The sequence below is a fragment of the Pleurodeles waltl genome, chromosome 7, assembly GCF_031143425.1.
Source record: "Pleurodeles waltl isolate 20211129_DDA chromosome 7, aPleWal1.hap1.20221129, whole genome shotgun sequence".
Classification (NCBI taxonomy): Eukaryota; Metazoa; Chordata; class Amphibia; order Caudata; family Salamandridae; genus Pleurodeles; species Pleurodeles waltl.
In genome coordinates this window covers 71,213,334-71,230,279 of record NC_090446.1, presented here as the reverse complement: position 1 = coordinate 71,230,279, position 16,946 = coordinate 71,213,334, and the positions used below count along the sequence as shown (strand labels likewise).

Here is a 16,946-nt window from a genome sequence, read left to right as displayed (position 1 = left end):
ATCATTAAAGAGTGAGGGCAGCTTCCATGCATAGGATTCCCCTTAGTGACTTCACCCCTGGAGAGTGAGGGCAGAATGTTCATATGAGGTACCTCCTTGAGATTCTTCCCTCAAGAGTAAGGGCAGCATGTATTTATGAGATTCCTCCTTGTAACCAGGGCCGGCTTTAGCCCTGGTGGTGCCTGGTGCAAGAATCTTTTTTGGCTCCCCCCAAGGAACTGACTCCTCAAATTCCCTCACTACAACCTGGCAAAAGTGTCCCTCATCCCTCCGTATCCTCTCTCTCACATGCATTCATTTCATTTGTTTTAAAGCACTGGTAAAGGCTGGCTCTGCTAATCCACTCAGCTATCCACATAAAATAAAGATCTGTTCTTTGCAGCAGGATAATAACCCTCTATGTTACTTTATGGCATGTCAACACTGCCACTAGTCACAACTCCAATCTCTCTCTCTCTCTCTCTCTCTCTCTCTCTCTCTCTCTCTCTCTCTCTCTCTCTCTCTCTATCAGGGAGATTAATCAGAAGAATTTTCTTGTCATTTGTATTGCTGCCTGAAAGCTGGATGCACAAGGAACTCTGCATTAGATGCTTTTAAATGGTAAGTTATTGCTCAACACAGTGCCCTCCCCCCGCCCCGAAGGCCAGTGCTCCCACCCACCTGCAGGTCAGGGCCCAGTGCAGCCGCACCGGTCGCACTGCCCCAAAGCCGGACCTGCTTGTAATTTTATCATTGAAGAATGATGGCAGGATGCTCAGATAGTTACCGCCTTGTAAAATCACCCCCAGAAAAGTGAAGGCAACAGGTATACATGTGGCACCCCTCTGTAACCCCTTGAAACTTTACTTCTGAAGCTATTCTATTAAGTTGGCAATTGTTAAATATGTCTAGACTTATTTAAACATTACAGTTATGTTATGTTACCTTTTTACAAATGCAGTAAACATTTTTCTGCTGAAAACAAAGCACTATTATCTGCATAATCCTTCTTTTGTTCAGAGCCTGGCACCTCCCATGGGATCACTTGAGGCCCCCACAGGGGGGCCCATCCCCAGCTTGAAGACCCCTGTTCTGCATAGTGATGGTAGTATACGCACCTGTGGTACCCACATGTTACGTCATCCCTGAAGAGTGGGGAAGCAGGCACACATACAGTACCTCCATCCAACTTTATTTCAGAAGAGTGAGGGCAGTACATATATATGGGGTACCTCATTCTTACTTCATGCACTGAATAGTGAGGACAGTATGCACGAGGCACATCCTAGAAACTTTATTCCGGAAGAGTGAAGGCAGCATGCACTCATGGGGAGTACCTCCTAGTACCATCATCCCTCAACAGCGCGGGCATCATTTATACCTTTTGTAACATTACTTAGTAGAGAGTGTTTGCTTCATGTGAAAACGGGGTTCCCCTTACTCTCTGCAGTGCAAGGTAAGGACCACACAGGCAGGTGTGGTGCACCACCCCTTCCTTGCACAGATGGCAGCAGAGGACAGAGATACAGCCATGTTCCTCCTGTCTCAAATTTAGTAAGTTTCTCTGTTCCGGCTTCTATAGTTTTGTTTTCTGTGCTCTCAGGTTTAATCGAACCTCTTCCATAGAACGAGCCATTGAAACGAATCACCTGGAGCGATGGCAAGGCTACAAGATGTTTTTCAGGCCATTCGTGATATTGACAAAGTGAGATTACAATGTGTGTAACTGTAATGACGACTTGTGATACGTATCCCTGGTGACATCGAGCCACCTGGTAACTATTTTAGCTATAATGTGTTATATAATGTGTACATGGGATAATCTAACCTGGATGTATATTCTGTTGTTGGATCTTAACACATAATCAGTCAAATACCTATAGGTGTGGAACATTTCCAAATATGTTTGACTGATCACACACCCTACTTTTTGTCACAAAATATATGTTTACAAATACATATAGGTGTGGAACATTCCTAAAAATGTTTGACTAGTCACACCCCCTAGTTTTTGTCACAAAATATATGTTTAATCTTTTTTGGAACTAGTCGAACAAAACATCTCTTCACATACACACATGTATACTCATGGTCCCCCAAATTGGACCATGAGTGCCCTTTTGCAGCCTATGGCTTTTCAACGAATATAAGTGAGAATAGGCCTTGAAAATGCACGATTTGTCCCTTTTAAAAAAATATTCTTAGTGGGTACCCACCAAGCACTCCTTGAGGGAGGCATGTGCCATCACTATAATCCAGCACTTGGCCTTGTCCATCTAGGCACTGCCAGTGGGACGAGTGGCTGGCTGGCTTCTATGAAACATTTAGGGGATCTGCACTTATTTGTTTATTTATTTGTTTATTTTGGAATTTAAGCTTGTGATGGTCAGGTGATCTGTCAAAGATTTCTGAGGGTGGAGTCCACGTTGCCTTGCTGGCCTAAATCATCTCTAGATGGGTCGGGGTACGTGTACGTTTGGCAGCCATGGCATTGCCGCTTTTTGCCACTTACCTCCATCCGCCAAACTCTAATTGACCCCCTATGCGTGCATAAAAATGGTTCTGCATGCTATTGTAATTGTGTAATTTTCTGGTCTTTATCCCCAAGCAAATTAGATTTCTGTCATCATCTTCAAAGTGCGATTCCCTATTTTTTCAGTCAATTAAGCGGTCTAGTTTTCTACCTGGATCCTGGCCTGTTTCAAGGGAACTTACCTCTCTAAATTTCTCAACAAATCAGTAGTAAACACTGGCAAAGCCCAAGATCCGCTGGGCCAAAGCTGCAATTTGAGACAAATGTGGGAAGGGAATTGAAGAGTTGGAACAGTAGCTGAACGGCAATCTTTTCTGAAGAAATCAGGGAGAAGAAATCAGAAAAGCATAACACCTCTTATAAACTGCCTGCTGTCCACGTCAGTGGCGTGGTATCCACGGGCAACTCCAGGTATTGGCTTGACACAACTCCACCACCCTTGAGTGTGAGGATGCACTTCCTCACCTATGCTTCCTGTCTGATTGAAGTTACCCAGCCAGAGCTTTATTCTCAGGTTAGGGCACAACTGGATGCCATCCACACAGACACACTGGATTTCTGGAAACCATGTCTCCTAGAGATCAGATCTACTGGTTTGATGTTAGCCCAAATTCCTCCTAGTCAAAGTCCTAGAGTCCGTTGTTCTCCATTTGAAATGGCACATACCCAGAAAGGAACATTTGCAAATGCAATCGTTTAATAAATTCCAAACCGTTCATGATGTGCAAGACTTCATTTATGTTCAAAGGGGTAAAAAAACAGAGCTAGCCATTTGTCCACTTGTGAAAAGGAAAAAGTGATAATTTCGGGTAAAGGCCCACTCTTCAATGAAGCAGGAACCTTAAGCCCACTGCACTGTGAGGTTCTAGCATTACTGAAATAATCTTGACAACATGAAACACAAAATATTAATTTGGTGACATAAAGATAATTTGTAAAATTCTTTGCCCTCATCCTCCTCTCTACTTGATTTCTCCACTCCTCCACACACATCAATTGGTGGCCTCCATCTGAGGGTCATTTTACTGGGTGGATGATCTCATCCCAGCATTCTCACCCTTAGCTCCTGTGAAAGAGATAGAGAGACAAAAACTTGAGTTAGTATGACTTGGGTATGACCTCAGCCTGTCCCTTCTCTGTGACTTGTAGCCCTGCTGTAGAAATATAGTCTACAGGCCGCGCGCTTGTGGCTGTCCAGGGCTTCAACACATGAAATGGGCTTTGTGTCCACTACACCAACTCAACTTTTCTGGAAATACTTTTTCTTTGTACAGACCCTCCAAATCTTGCTGCATCCTTACATGGGCCAGTGAGACCACAGCAGTGTTTTGCGCATGTCACAAAACACAGGGAACCCACGATCTCCTCTTCTGTCATGGATTTTGCAAACCCTGTTGGGGATAAGTGATGGGTGCTTACCTTACAAGTAGAAGACGGTGGCACTCTCTTCTGTAAGAAAAAGATAGCACGGTTGAGGACATCATTGAGAAGCAATTATAGAAAAGCATAGTAAACAGACTAAGATGATGATTTAGAGTTGGGTAGTGTGGGAACTCTTCAGATTTCTGGAATAATTCCCGAGTCAGGAGAGAAGTGACCAGTGAAATTTCTTCTGCCCCGTGCCCTATGGGGAAGAAAATTCTACTGGCGGATTTCACAAGAAAAATAATAACACCATAAACCATTTTTCGCCTTGTATTATTTTTTAGATATATAAACTTGCTCCTTTCTTTAAATTCATTCCTCTGTAGGAATATAGTTCTCAATCATCTCATTGCCTTGTCTGTTTCAGGAGGCACTTGAGTGGTACGTCATTCCTTGGGTTGTCTATGTATTTTAGCCTCACTCTACCGCCTTCCACCAATAGACTGGAGTAGACGGCCCAGGGCTGCCTGAAATAGGGGGCCTTGGGGGCTGAAGGAATCATTGTACCAGAGTTTGGGCGTTTTCAGTGCACTTGGACTTCTAATACAGTGGTTCCCAACCTTTTGACTTCTGTGGACCCCCACTTTATCATTACGGGAACCCGGGGACCCCCAATAAATTATTACTGGAATCCGGGGACCCCTCACTGAGTGAATATTGAAAGCTGGGGAACAAATCTTTTAATATTATTTAATTTTCTAAGCAGTCGCGGACCACCTGAGGTGGCTTCGCGGACCCCGAGGGGTCCCCGGACCACAGGTTGGGAACCACTGTTCTAATAGATATATCGAAGTAAGGGTGCAATATTTATTCCTGGCAGCTATCACAGCTAAAACCACTAGATGGCGCCGGATTCTGGATCCACTGTGCTTTGCCTTTCTCTGAGGACAGTTTTTTAAAACTTAGAAACTGGTGCTTGTGAAATGTGAGGCCCGGCATGATGTTTCAGACCCAGGCCCGCAAAACATCTGACAGACCTCTTCATGCCACCAGCAACTATGTTCCATTTTTTTGTGTGAAGTGAGTTCACCATCAGAGACATATTTGTCAATTGAGATTAATAAAGTCCAATCATGCCTGAGACGCATATGAATTAAAGGAGGCGCAATGTGAACAACAAAAGGAGTTAATGATATAATGCCTGCCAATAACAGAAGAAAGAAGAAAGATTTAAGAGAGGGGGACAATAAACCCAATGGTGGATTGCAGTTTGAGTGCTGCAGAGTGTATTAACGATGAAGATGGATAAGGTGGGTGCACTGCACGGATGCAAATCAAAGTCCAGATTAAGGAGATGCATTGCAGCGCTAACTGTGGGCGTAATGCAGTAAGCATGTAGTGGAAGCACTACATAGCAAAGTGCGGGATGTAGTTAGTGACCGCCACCATAGAAGCAATGGAAGGAAACGATGTAAAAAATAAAATAAAAAAAACACTAACCGGGTAAAAGAAAAAAAAAACGATAAGGAAAAATAAAAGAGAAAACAATAAGCAGGAACATAAAAAAATAAGAGGAGAGAACCTAAAAAATAAAGATGAGAAAGAAAAGAGAAACATTGAAAGTAAAAAAAATGGCATATGGTGGCAACGAAAGATGATAATAAAGGAGTAAATGATATGTACAATAGGATGCGTTGAATTCAGATGCAGGCGCCGCTTTGGACCATGATGTGCGTGTGAGCAATGGCCTTACCTGGGTTGTAGTAGTCATAGACTTTAACCATTCTGGGCTTCCGATCCTCAACCTGGACATCCTGGTGCATCTCAAATGTGATGTTCTGCTGCGCATGAGTCAGCTGGAGTCAGAGAGGACGAGAGAGAAGGTGAGCGGACTCAATCCTGGCCCCTCCCTTGATCCCCCAAACATCAAAAATGGAGGCGGGATGACAGAACCAGACTCAGGCCCAGTGTAACAAAGTGTCACTCAACGCAGCAACACGGCGAGCATAGGAAAGCTTCATATCTACAGAGATGTGGTGCTATCCTTCTCTCTCTCTAGCACTGATGCGGACTCATGCACCATAGTGCAAATGTGTGTGAGTCTTGCCTAGCATAGGTTTACTCATGGGCGTCAATTCACCAAAATGCCAGGGGTAGTGGAAGTGACATCACACACCTTCACTCGCACACACATGCTTACACAAACACGCATTCACTCATACACACACTCTCTCTCACATAAACACTCTCACCCGCAAGCATGCACTCAACATACATTGAAAAGTGTTTTTTACTTACCTCAGCTACCAAGGAGGGTCACATTCCAGCTAACTGTACTTCACTTTTTATTACACTAATAGTGAATTATATATTATTCACTATTAGTGTCATAAAAAACTGTACCCCAAGCAAGATGCATAAGAAGGATCTGCTCCTGTGTTCCTGGCACTGATTTTGCCACCTGAGGCCAGGGGTCGCAGAGGCAGCGCCAGGGGTCGCAAGGGGCAAGCTGGGGGTCGCAGCTGCGACCCCAGGCGACCCCTAAATGACGTCCATGGGTTTACTGCTGGAAGACTAACCTTCCAGCATATAATACGAAGAATAACCTTCCAGTATAAAATACTATGCATAGACTGACTTTAAAACTTTTCCTACTTTGAATGCGTGCTGAACAGTGCAGAGCACATGCAAAGTGACAAAAATTAAGAGAAATAAAAGCATTTCTCCTGCTTTAAATCGACCTTATTCTTTGGCACAAACCCCGTCTACTATTGTTGGCAGATTGGGTTTTGTGTTATGGGTGGTGGCCTGGGAACTCCCATACACAACCCATAAAATGACTTCTTGTCGTTGAGTAATGCAAAGTTGCACTGCTTTAATTACTTTGAGGGAACTGCCCAGCGCAAAACAAGGTTTGTACTGGAAAGTAAATAAAAAACATTCTGTGAAGGTTTGAGTAACTTTTATGATGCAAACCGAGTGCAGCAAAATGGAATTTTTTAACCTGGGCCGAAGTCACTAAATCATAGGATAATACCTTCTTACATTCTGTGGTGGCCTGTGTTACTGTGTTGTCTCGGTTATGTGAAGACGGAGGAGTGTTATGTCCTTTGTTAATACTTTAAATAATGTTTTTGTGCTGAGCATTAATTTAGTGCATCTTGACCTGCAGGACAAGGCAGGATTTCAAGGAAAGGCTCTTTCTTCTTACAGACTCTGCTCTATCCAATGGTCTTGGCAAAGACAGCTGGGCACTCAAGTCCCAGTGGATGCCTGATAAACCATTCTGTATTCCTGTTCTGTGTGGACCCACACCAGCTCCCCTTCTGTTTTTTTTTAACACATACATTTAGGACACAGTAGTTCTGCAACTGAAGGGTCACAGAGCAGGAAACTGGGGAGAAGGAGATTGACCTCCACCCTATAGACAGGATTCCATGAGGACCTCTGACTGCCTACAACACTGCCAGGTTGTGCACATCCTGGTGGAGATAGGATTGCCCAACTTGGAATGGCATGGGAGGAAGAAGCGCTCAGGAATACAGCAAGCGTCTTAGTGATTTCCTGGATCAGCACAGAGGTGTGTCATGGAGTAGAGGTAGGAATAATAAACAATAGCAGATCCCCTTATCCTATGCAGACATGTCATTCTCACAGCAGCTTCTGAAGAAAGAGCTGTAGGTCAAAAGAAATAGCTGTACTAAAGGTATTTATACTTTTACCTCCTACTGGCACCAGAATATGACATAGAATTGTTTAGCACCCTAAAGATAATGCTAGACCTTGGACTCTGCAACCTTTCGAGTTCAATGCAACCACCTTTCTCTTTCTCCCATTTTAGTTTTCTATTTGTTTCCTCCTGTGTTTTGTTCTTGTTTATTTTTGTAAGTTGAAAAGTAATTTTTAATTACAGCTATTTATCTCTTGTTTTATTTGTATTGCACCACGCCAATATGTTGTCTACCTTCCACTTCTCAAAAACTCACTTTTTAGTGTCAGATAAGTAGGGATGAAGAGGTCAGGTGTTGTTGAGGGAATAGTTGGGTAGTTGCCTCAGTGACTGCAAACCCAGTGTGGGAGACAACAGTGTGTGGACGTCTAAATGCAACTGAAAGGATCCACTCCCTTTTTGAACTATAGTGAGTCCCAATAGATGTCTGGGAGACTCAGAGGCCTTCTCGAGCAGATCCATCTTCAGTGCTCTATAACTAAGGGCAGTGTAAATGGACAGCTTTGCATTCCGACCTTCAAGATGGTTGCATTAATGTCATTGCAAACCCTAGTGCTTAGGAATTTTATGGTCCTTCTCCATTTCTCATGTTTCTGGTAGCTGAAATTTGATTTTCAGCACAAACTTTGTTATCAAGGATCTATTTGGGGATAATCTTTTGTAAATGTTCCAGGCCTTTTGGTACATAAGTGCAGAAAACAGTGAGCAGAATCTTGAATTTAACTGTTCGTTCAACTGGAAGCCAGGGGAGCTTCTTCATCAGTGGCGATGTGACTGATTTCCTCAGGATTAGGCAAGACCTGCTACATGGCCTTAAACCGCCTGGGTTATCTGCATCTCTTCCTTTGGTGTTCCCTTAGATACTGTGTTTAAGTAGTTTAGCCGGTGTACGACAAGGGCATTCTGATTTTTTATTGTGTGGAGAACTGGACCAGGCTTCTCAACCTCATTGGCTGGAAGATGGTTATTCCTCATCTCAGTCCTGACCATCAAAACAAAACTCCTGATCCACCTGCTCCTAATTGTTTTAAGAGCCATACTTCAATGGTGGAACATACTCTCACATATGTCTGGAATAAGGTAACAGTTCTCTTATGGTCACTATTGTAACATTATGGACCTCATTTTGTCCCAGAGAGATATCATATCATAGAAAGCCATCTATAGGAGCACTCACCTCTTCCAGGTAAAAGATAACTTGTAGTTGTGTCTGTTCTATTCTCTTCACCATGAAATTGTTTTGTACCTATAAGTAAAAGAAATCAAATCATGAAAATGTGAAGGCGAAAGTGGTGTGAGAGGTAGAGTAGGAAGACAGAGAAGAAAAGTAAATGAAAAGGAAAAGTTAATTAAACTGTGAGAAGTAAAACGTGAGAGAAATACATTGAGCAAATAAATCACAGGAATGACAGAGAAGGAAACACATAGAGACAAAACATGCAAGATAAGTTTAATGAAAAAATAGGAAGCAGTTAAATAAGCAAAGAAAAGAAAAGACAAAGGGGAAGAGAGAGTGATCTGGTGAAAAATGGAAGAAAGATGAGAGCACAAGTGAGACAGAAGGGGATAGGAAAGAGGGAAAATTAGATATTCAAAGAAAGGAGTGTTAAATACAGTAGTTGGTCATAGGGACAGACATTGACTTGTTTGGGCTGAAGAATTATACAAATATTGTACGCTGTGAGTGACATGATAGGCACCAGCCCACAATGCAGTTATGTTTTTGTAGCACTTCCTATCATTGACAAGGTGCCAAAGCTCTTTTCTTGGACAGGAAGCACAATACTCCATACCCTTTGAACCATGAGTAACAACTCACTGGTTCACTGTTTGTTGAACCAATTTGCTTATATTTTGATAACCACTGAGTCAACCAGTGCTCATCCAGGAAATTCTGCCACATTGTCTGTATGTATTAGTTCGAAATATTTCAAATAATTTCAAGTTAAATACTTCATTAGAGCTCCTTCTATGCTTTATATTCGAACGTGGACAGCTCCATTCTTCAGAGTCTATGGATTATAAATTTAAGTAAAACATAAACAGCAGAACTCCCAGTACACCAGCGGACAATTATCCACGTTAGATCAGCATCTCACCTGATTCAAGGAATCTACGATGGGACTGAACCCAGAGGGTAGTCCCACCTCCATCATGGCCATGTTGGTGGTGTTACGAGTCCCTGTGTATCTGGAAGAGAGCAATAGGGAAATGGGTTGGTGCACATCTTTTCTTATCCTCGGGTACAATAGTGTGAGAGGGGAAAGAGCAGAAACTTCACTTTGACCAAAAGGTGAAAGATGTGGAAGTGGCCATATATGCTTGGTCTTCCAACAATCAAGAGATGCAGGAGTGCCCGGGAAGTCTCACACAAAGAAGGGCAAGTAGCATATATGAAGGAGCCTTCTCTTGCCGGGGTTTTTCAGGTTTATATTTCTGTGCATCAACAACGTATCTGTATATATAGGTGTGTGTGTATAAATATATATTTACAGATTAAATCAGAGGTCTTCAAACTGTGGGGTGCACCCCCCTAGGGGGGCCTAAAATGATCAAAGGGGGGGCTCCAGACTCTGGCCAAAAGAAGCATTATACAGATAACAGGCCTCTGTTTTAACCTCTTAGCTGCTGGGACTTTCCCGCCCCCCCCCCCCAGTGCTGAGCCCTTTTTTGGCTATTTGGGGTGGTTCGCGCTTAGGCCTTCATAACTTTTTGTCCACATAAGCTACCCACGCCAAATTTGCGTCCTTTTTTTCCAACATCCTAGGGATTCTAATGGTACCCAGAGTTTGTGGTTTCCCCTGGAGGAGACCAACAATTAGCCAAAATACAGTGAAAATTTAGTTTTTTTCCAACAAAATGGGAAAAAAGGGCTGCTGAAGAAGGCTTGTGGTTTTTTCCCTGAAAATGCCATCAACAAAGGGTTTCTGGTGCTAAAATCACCATCTTCCCACCTTTCAGGAACAGGCAGACTTGAATCAGAAAACCACATTTTTCAACACAAATTTGGCATTTTACTGGGACATACCCCATTTTTACTATTTTTGGTGCTTTCAGCCTCCTTCCAGTTAGTGACAGGAATGGGTGTGAAACCAAAGCTGGATCTCGGAAAGCTAAACATTTATAAAAACTAGATAAAATTCTGAATTCAGCAAGGGGTCATTTGTGTAGATCCTACAAGGTTTTCCTACAGAAAATAACAGCTGAAGTAAAAAAATATTGAAATTGAGCTGAAAACAACAGCCATTTTTCTTTATGTTTTACTCTGTAACTTTTTCCTGCGATGTCAGATTTTTTAAAGCAATATACCGTTATGTCTGATGGACTCTTCTTGTTGCGGGATATAGAGGGCTTGTAGGTTCATCAAGAACCCTAGGTACCCAGAGCCAGAAAATGAGATGCACCTTGCAGTTGGTTTTCATTCTATACTGGGTATACAGCAATTCATTTGCTGAAATATGAAGAGTGAAAAATAGGTATCAAGAAAACCTTTGCATTTCCAAAATCCACACTTTCAGAAGGCCTCGTAAGAAAGGGGAGACTCTCCCCTTTCTTACGAGCCCTTCCTGAAAGTGTTTCCTGGCCCCCGATCGCAGCACAGCTGCGATCGGGGGCCAGGAAACACTTTCAGGAAGGCCTCGTAAGAAAGGGGAGACTCTTCCCTTTCTTACGAGGCCTTCCCGAACGTGGGGAAGGCCGTTTTCCCCATTGGAGCAGGAAGCGGCCGCAAGGCTGCTTCCTGCTCCGATGGGGAAATCAACATTGTTACGTCAGCGCGGTCACAAAGGGGCGGGTGGGGGGCTGAGGGGGACACGGAAGAGCTTCCATGTCTCCCTGGGAGCAAAAAATAAATAAATAAATCCTTGGGTGCGACGCACCCGAAGATTTATTAACCCCCGTCCTGGTGTCGGCCACTGGTCATGACCCACACCAGGGAGGTAGTGGGGGCGTCGGCCAGTGGCCGATGCCCGCATTGAAGGGGTTAAGCAGAAGCATGATACTGCATTTTTAAAAAGGTAACAGTATGTAACTGCAATGTTTAAATAGGTCTAGACATATTTAAACATTGCCATCTTTATAAAATAATTGTGAAAAATTCTGAGGGTGGGGCCAATGATTTTTATTTTTCAAGCTCCACAAAACACAGTCAAGCAGATGATTGTGTGATGGAAGCATGAATGCCTAAAGCAAGCATACCAGAACAAGGCGGTCTTAAGAACGACCACGTCTTTACCACGCATGCCTTTACAACTAATTCTGTTGTAAAAGCATGCATGGCAAAGGAAGATGTGAGTTAAATTCCCCCACCTGCCCTTGGCCCTAACACCGCACCCCAGCCATAAAACTGCCCCCTCCCCCTGGTCCCTAAACCCACCTATCCCTGAGCCCTAAAATGGACCCCATTATGCTCTGGAAACTACCTGACTCCCCTCCTAATGTCTAACACCTTGCCCCTACTTAAAACTATCCCGACCCCAGCCCCCCCCCACAGTGAGCCCTAAAACTGTCCACAGCCCTGCAAACTGCCCCTTCCCCCAGCCCTGAACCCTAAAACCCTGTCCCAACCCTTACAATTACCCCAACCCCCAGCCCAGAGCCCTAAAACGCTGCCCCAGCCCTCACAACTACCCCAACCCCCCCGCCCTGAGCCATAGAACCCTCCCCTATCCCTGATAACTAAACCCTGAGCCCTAAAAGAAAAACTATCCCGACCCCCCTACCCTACCACTAAAAACCAAGCTATACCGACCCACCAACCCACCCTGAGCACAAAAAAATATATACCCTGACACCCCCACCCTTGTCCCTAAAAACAAAACCACCCTGACACCCCCAACCTAGCCTGCGCACTAAAACTTCCCCCCAAATAAGTAAACTACCCTGAACCCCCACCCACCCTAAGCCCTAAAAAAAACTATAACCCCAGCCCCACTCCTAAAAACTAAACTACCCCGACCTCACCACCTACCCTGACACCCCCAACCCACCCTGCGCCCTAAAACCTTCCCACAATAAGTAAAAAAAAAAAAAAAAAAACCCCACCCCGCCCCTAAAAAAAAGGCCAACTCTCCCACCCGCCCCAAGCCCTAAATCCACCCCACCCCTAAAAACCACCTCCAACCCTGCCCCAGCCCCACTTACCTCACCACGTCCTCTCCGATCCACTCTGCCTTTTTCTGTGCCGTAAGCGCACATATGCGTAGTTCAGCACTTGCGTGGTTAAGGCACAGAAAAAAGCAGTCGCTGTTCTGGCAAGCGTGGTTACGCTTTCGTGGGAAATATCTGCGTTGTTCACAACACGTTGTTTAGGAGGTTTCCCCAAGCAGATACCATAATAGTTTATTTCTACTTCTGTTGTTGTCCTGCTTATTGTGAATCTTCCGTGGTGCGGATGTAAAATTGCAACATGTATCTACATTTTTCATTCCTTAACTAGGTTTATTCATTCAAAGAATGTCTTATTGTTAAATATTTCATATTTGTTCAACCATCTCTGACTGACAGTAGCATAGAGGGGTCTTAATAATTATTGAAGAAATTGGGACGGTTCTTATGTGTTAAAATAATGACATTTATTTTTCTTGTTTTCTGACTAACTAAAGAAATAACACTTTGCTCACACCACGATGAATGTGTAGAACAGCTACTTTCCTATGAAATAATTTTTGTATAAAATCCTCTTGATTTTGGGAGTGAGAGAGAAGATTTTTGAACTTTTCTTGTTGCTACTAAGGATGCTGCCCAATTTCTTTCTGGGTTTGCTGTTCATTTGGGATTTAGAATAATTGTAAATTTTTACGTGCTCTGTGTAACTTGCGTCTGAGAACCTTCATGGCATTTACTCTTCAATGCCTATTTTTTGATTTTGTAATAAAACCCTTTAACTTTTCATCGATCTAGAACTCAGTTATTGAATGGGGTCCATTAATTTTTAATTGTGATATTTGGCTAAACTGATGTTTAAGGAGGTGCCTTAATACGGAGACACACTGCCTCATTAAATTGAGGCGTAACGCTGTCTTTGATCCAGTAAACTGTGGGAGAACCAAATGACATACATTTTGGGGTGTCTAGATTTTTGGGTACTGGTTTTGCCTAGGAAACCTAAATAATAGACAAGGGTGTGTTAGAAATAGAGGTGTGTTTTCCTGGATAGTCCCCAAGCTCAATTGAGTGGTAATGTAAAGTGGTGCTACACATCAATGAGAGGGGCATGAATGGAGGTGTGTGACCACATAATTTCTAAGCCCAAGGATGGATTGGTAGAAACTGTGGGGCATCCAGAGCATCTCCCACCACCGAGGAGCAGCAGAAGTGTACGATTCTATCTGGGCCGCCTTTTATTTGTAGAGAGTGGTAGAAATTGGTGAAGTATGTCTGTGCCCCTAAGTGGCTGTCATCACAGAGGAGAACAGAAGACTTGCTCATGAATCTCTTAATGCACAGAGTACTATGACAGTTTGTTACCTTTTGAGGTCCTGGTTTTCAAAGAGTAGGAAAGCAAATAATGAAGGTAATATCCATAAATTTCCTCACTTCTTATTTCACAGAGAGGATTTGGGATCCCATACCCTCACCTGACTTGAATGTTGATAGCAAAGGTGATGTTGATGAAATCTTTTGGCCCAAACTCCACAATGAGGTCAAAGTAGGGACTTGTCTTTGGTAGAGGAGCATGGTACCTCAGAGTTGTCTGTAAATCAAGAGACAAATGGTAGAAGACTTTTACTAGACCAGACTACCAAGTAAATTGTTTACAGTTATCTGGTCTATGCATTTATTCTTTTTATGATTCCCCAAATCAAGAGGTAAAAGGAATCTATTTTGTCCCCATCATTTTTACTAAAACATGTTCAAAGCCGTTTTAAATGCATCTAACTTTGTATATAGTTACATGTAATTAACCACACAAGAATCAAGGATATATTTATTTCCTAAAACAAGAACATTCTGTAAGTGTTACATAAGTAGATGTTGCACCAGGCAAGAACAATACTATTTAAAATGATTTAAATCAATTTATGTTAAGTTTGACAGGTTTTTAAGAACTAATCTCATAACATTAGTAATCCTATTTGCAAATAGCCTTGCTCAGGAATGTTACGAAAGATTAGTAATCACAGACACATCTTAGATTTTCTTCCAACTCAGTTAAAAAATGTTTCTTTATAACGTACTCTTTAAAAGAAGATTCAATCCTAGTCTCATCTCCTAATTTGGGGGAGTCATCACAGTCCTTCCCTTTCCCAGAATGACATTTATTCCACTAAAAGTGACTTACAAATAAAAATGCAAGAGGCCCCCATCGGATTCTCCAGCTGAATGAATATCTTATGCTCTGTTGGAACCACTATCCAGACATCTTGCTGATTCTCATTGATGGGTTGTGTCCGATCATCACACTGATCCTCAGGCAGATCCCCGATTGGCCCAGGTATCTGATCTGTTAAATGTTCTACCTGGGCCTATATCAGATTTTTCTATTGTATTTAATATTAAATCCTTAATTTCATTCTCTGGCCCACTGACAGTTCCTTTTTCTGATCATTCAACTGATCCTTTCGCTGCTCTTCTATCCTTTGCCCTCTGTCAGGCGCTACATGTAATACTCCAGTTGATCCTCTGACAATACTATATTTGATCATCTGCCTGTTTCCTTGCATGTCTTTTAGCTGGTGCTCAATCAGAATCTCTATCTGGGTCTTATTGTGAATCTATATTGTGCCTTCTATTGGAACTTCTTTTGGATCCTCAATCTAAGCCTATTTGAATTTGTATCACTAGTAATGGCGGGATTGATAAAAAAAACAATGTTTTTTCCTCATTTCTCTGTAGAGACCTTGCAATTTGCTAATACTAGGCAAAATCTTCTTTCCAGTAGCCTTCTTTAGAGCTACATTTGTCAGAGTCTGACAAGATCACCTTGAAAATGCATTCTTTAATGGGAAAAACTAACTGTGAGTCTTGGGTCATTTTTATGCACGAATCAAGGATGCTTTCTTATTTACTGCTTTTTAACTCATCACACAAGGGTTGCCCCATTTTCTCAGTTTATTTGTGATAGTTTGGTGCTAGATTCCCCTCCCTTTGTTGAAGTAGATCTCAACATAATGACCCACTCCTATTAAACAGACATTGATATGGTTGTAAGTGCTACAAAAGTGCTGTAAGGCTCTCATTCCAAGTGCCCCCCCACTGCAGGCCAGTCCAGCCTAGTGGCCTTGTATACTCTGTATGGCACCACTTCCTGAGCCGACTCCCTTGCCACAGTCCACCAGCATGAGTGTACCCAAAGAGTGGCCCTCGAAGGTCACCCCGTCTCAGGATATAGCCAATGTCTCCTCCATTTCTTTCTTGTTTCGAAAACCATCAAGTCCTGTACTGTGCCTTTGAACCCAGCAGCTCTCTGTGTTCATCTCCAGGGCAGGCGAATGACCCATTTCTGAGTTATTCAGGCCTTAAAATAAATTTCAAGAGTTTAGCCCTCTGGCCTTTAAGGTTTCAGGCAAACCAATTATTGTGTGGATGTGGCCAATTTGCTTTAGCAAAAACATACTTATTTATTTAAATTAACATGGAATGTAGGGCAATGTATAACTAATCTGTGTTAATAATATCTTGGTTGTAAAACTTTTTTTTTACTGTGCATGAGGGTCATGTTTTCAGTTAAGTTATGTGCCTTTTTTCCGGATTGAAGATATGTTAACTCCAGTGATGAAGGACTCATCTAGCCTACAAATTTGCAATTACTACTCAGTTTTTGTGTTATGTTCTCACTTGTGTGCTAGCTTTAAGAAAGACTGTTTGCACACACAAACGAACAAAGGTTTCATATACAGAAAATAGTTTTTTGATCAGTTGATTACATTAAGTTTAAAGAGGACCAACTGAGTTCAAAGAATGTATGTGTATTGATTAAAATGACTGGATGAATGCCAGAATACAAGTCTTAAGGGTTTTAATGTTAAATACTGTAGGAAGAGAATCAGGGAAAAAAAAGTAGATGAAAATAGATTAAAGGGACCAAAAGAAAGTCAAGCTGTATTCCAACACAGAGGAGTAGGAAAGAATGTAAAATAGAAATAGAAATAAGAGCAAAAACCCTTGCTAATGAATTGCAACATGAATTTACAGGCATCTAACTCTATTGCTTGATGGCACCAAGGCATGTAAGCCTTTAAAACAGATCTAACTAGATGGCTTGTATGATTAGCATGTGGCTACTTTGTCTAAGGTAGTCTAGTAATGGATGCACTCATGGTACAAGGCGGACTGCCCATCATGCTCTACCTTTTGTTAATTTCCATTCACCTACTCTTGCATAATATGCTCACTGTT

General features: G+C 42.5%; 1 protein-coding gene across 1 annotated transcript in view; it reads right to left on the bottom strand.

Moving 5' to 3' along the window:
• Positions 1 to 3,230: 3,230 nt before the first annotated feature.
• Positions 3,231 to 16,946, bottom strand: part of LOC138303656 (alpha-2-macroglobulin-like protein 1) — a 182,941-nt gene continuing 169,225 nt past the window's right edge. The window contains exons 31-36 of the mRNA XM_069242960.1: positions 14,186 to 14,301; positions 9,707 to 9,797; positions 8,785 to 8,853; positions 5,631 to 5,733; positions 3,932 to 3,961; positions 3,231 to 3,578 (exon numbers count right to left, since the gene is read on the bottom strand). Coding sequence (XP_069099061.1) covers positions 3,933 to 3,961; positions 5,631 to 5,733; positions 8,785 to 8,853; positions 9,707 to 9,797; positions 14,186 to 14,301 — 408 coding nt within the window. The 3' untranslated portion in view covers positions 3,231 to 3,578; position 3,932. The remainder of the gene's footprint in view (positions 3,579 to 3,931; positions 3,962 to 5,630; positions 5,734 to 8,784; positions 8,854 to 9,706; positions 9,798 to 14,185; positions 14,302 to 16,946) is intronic.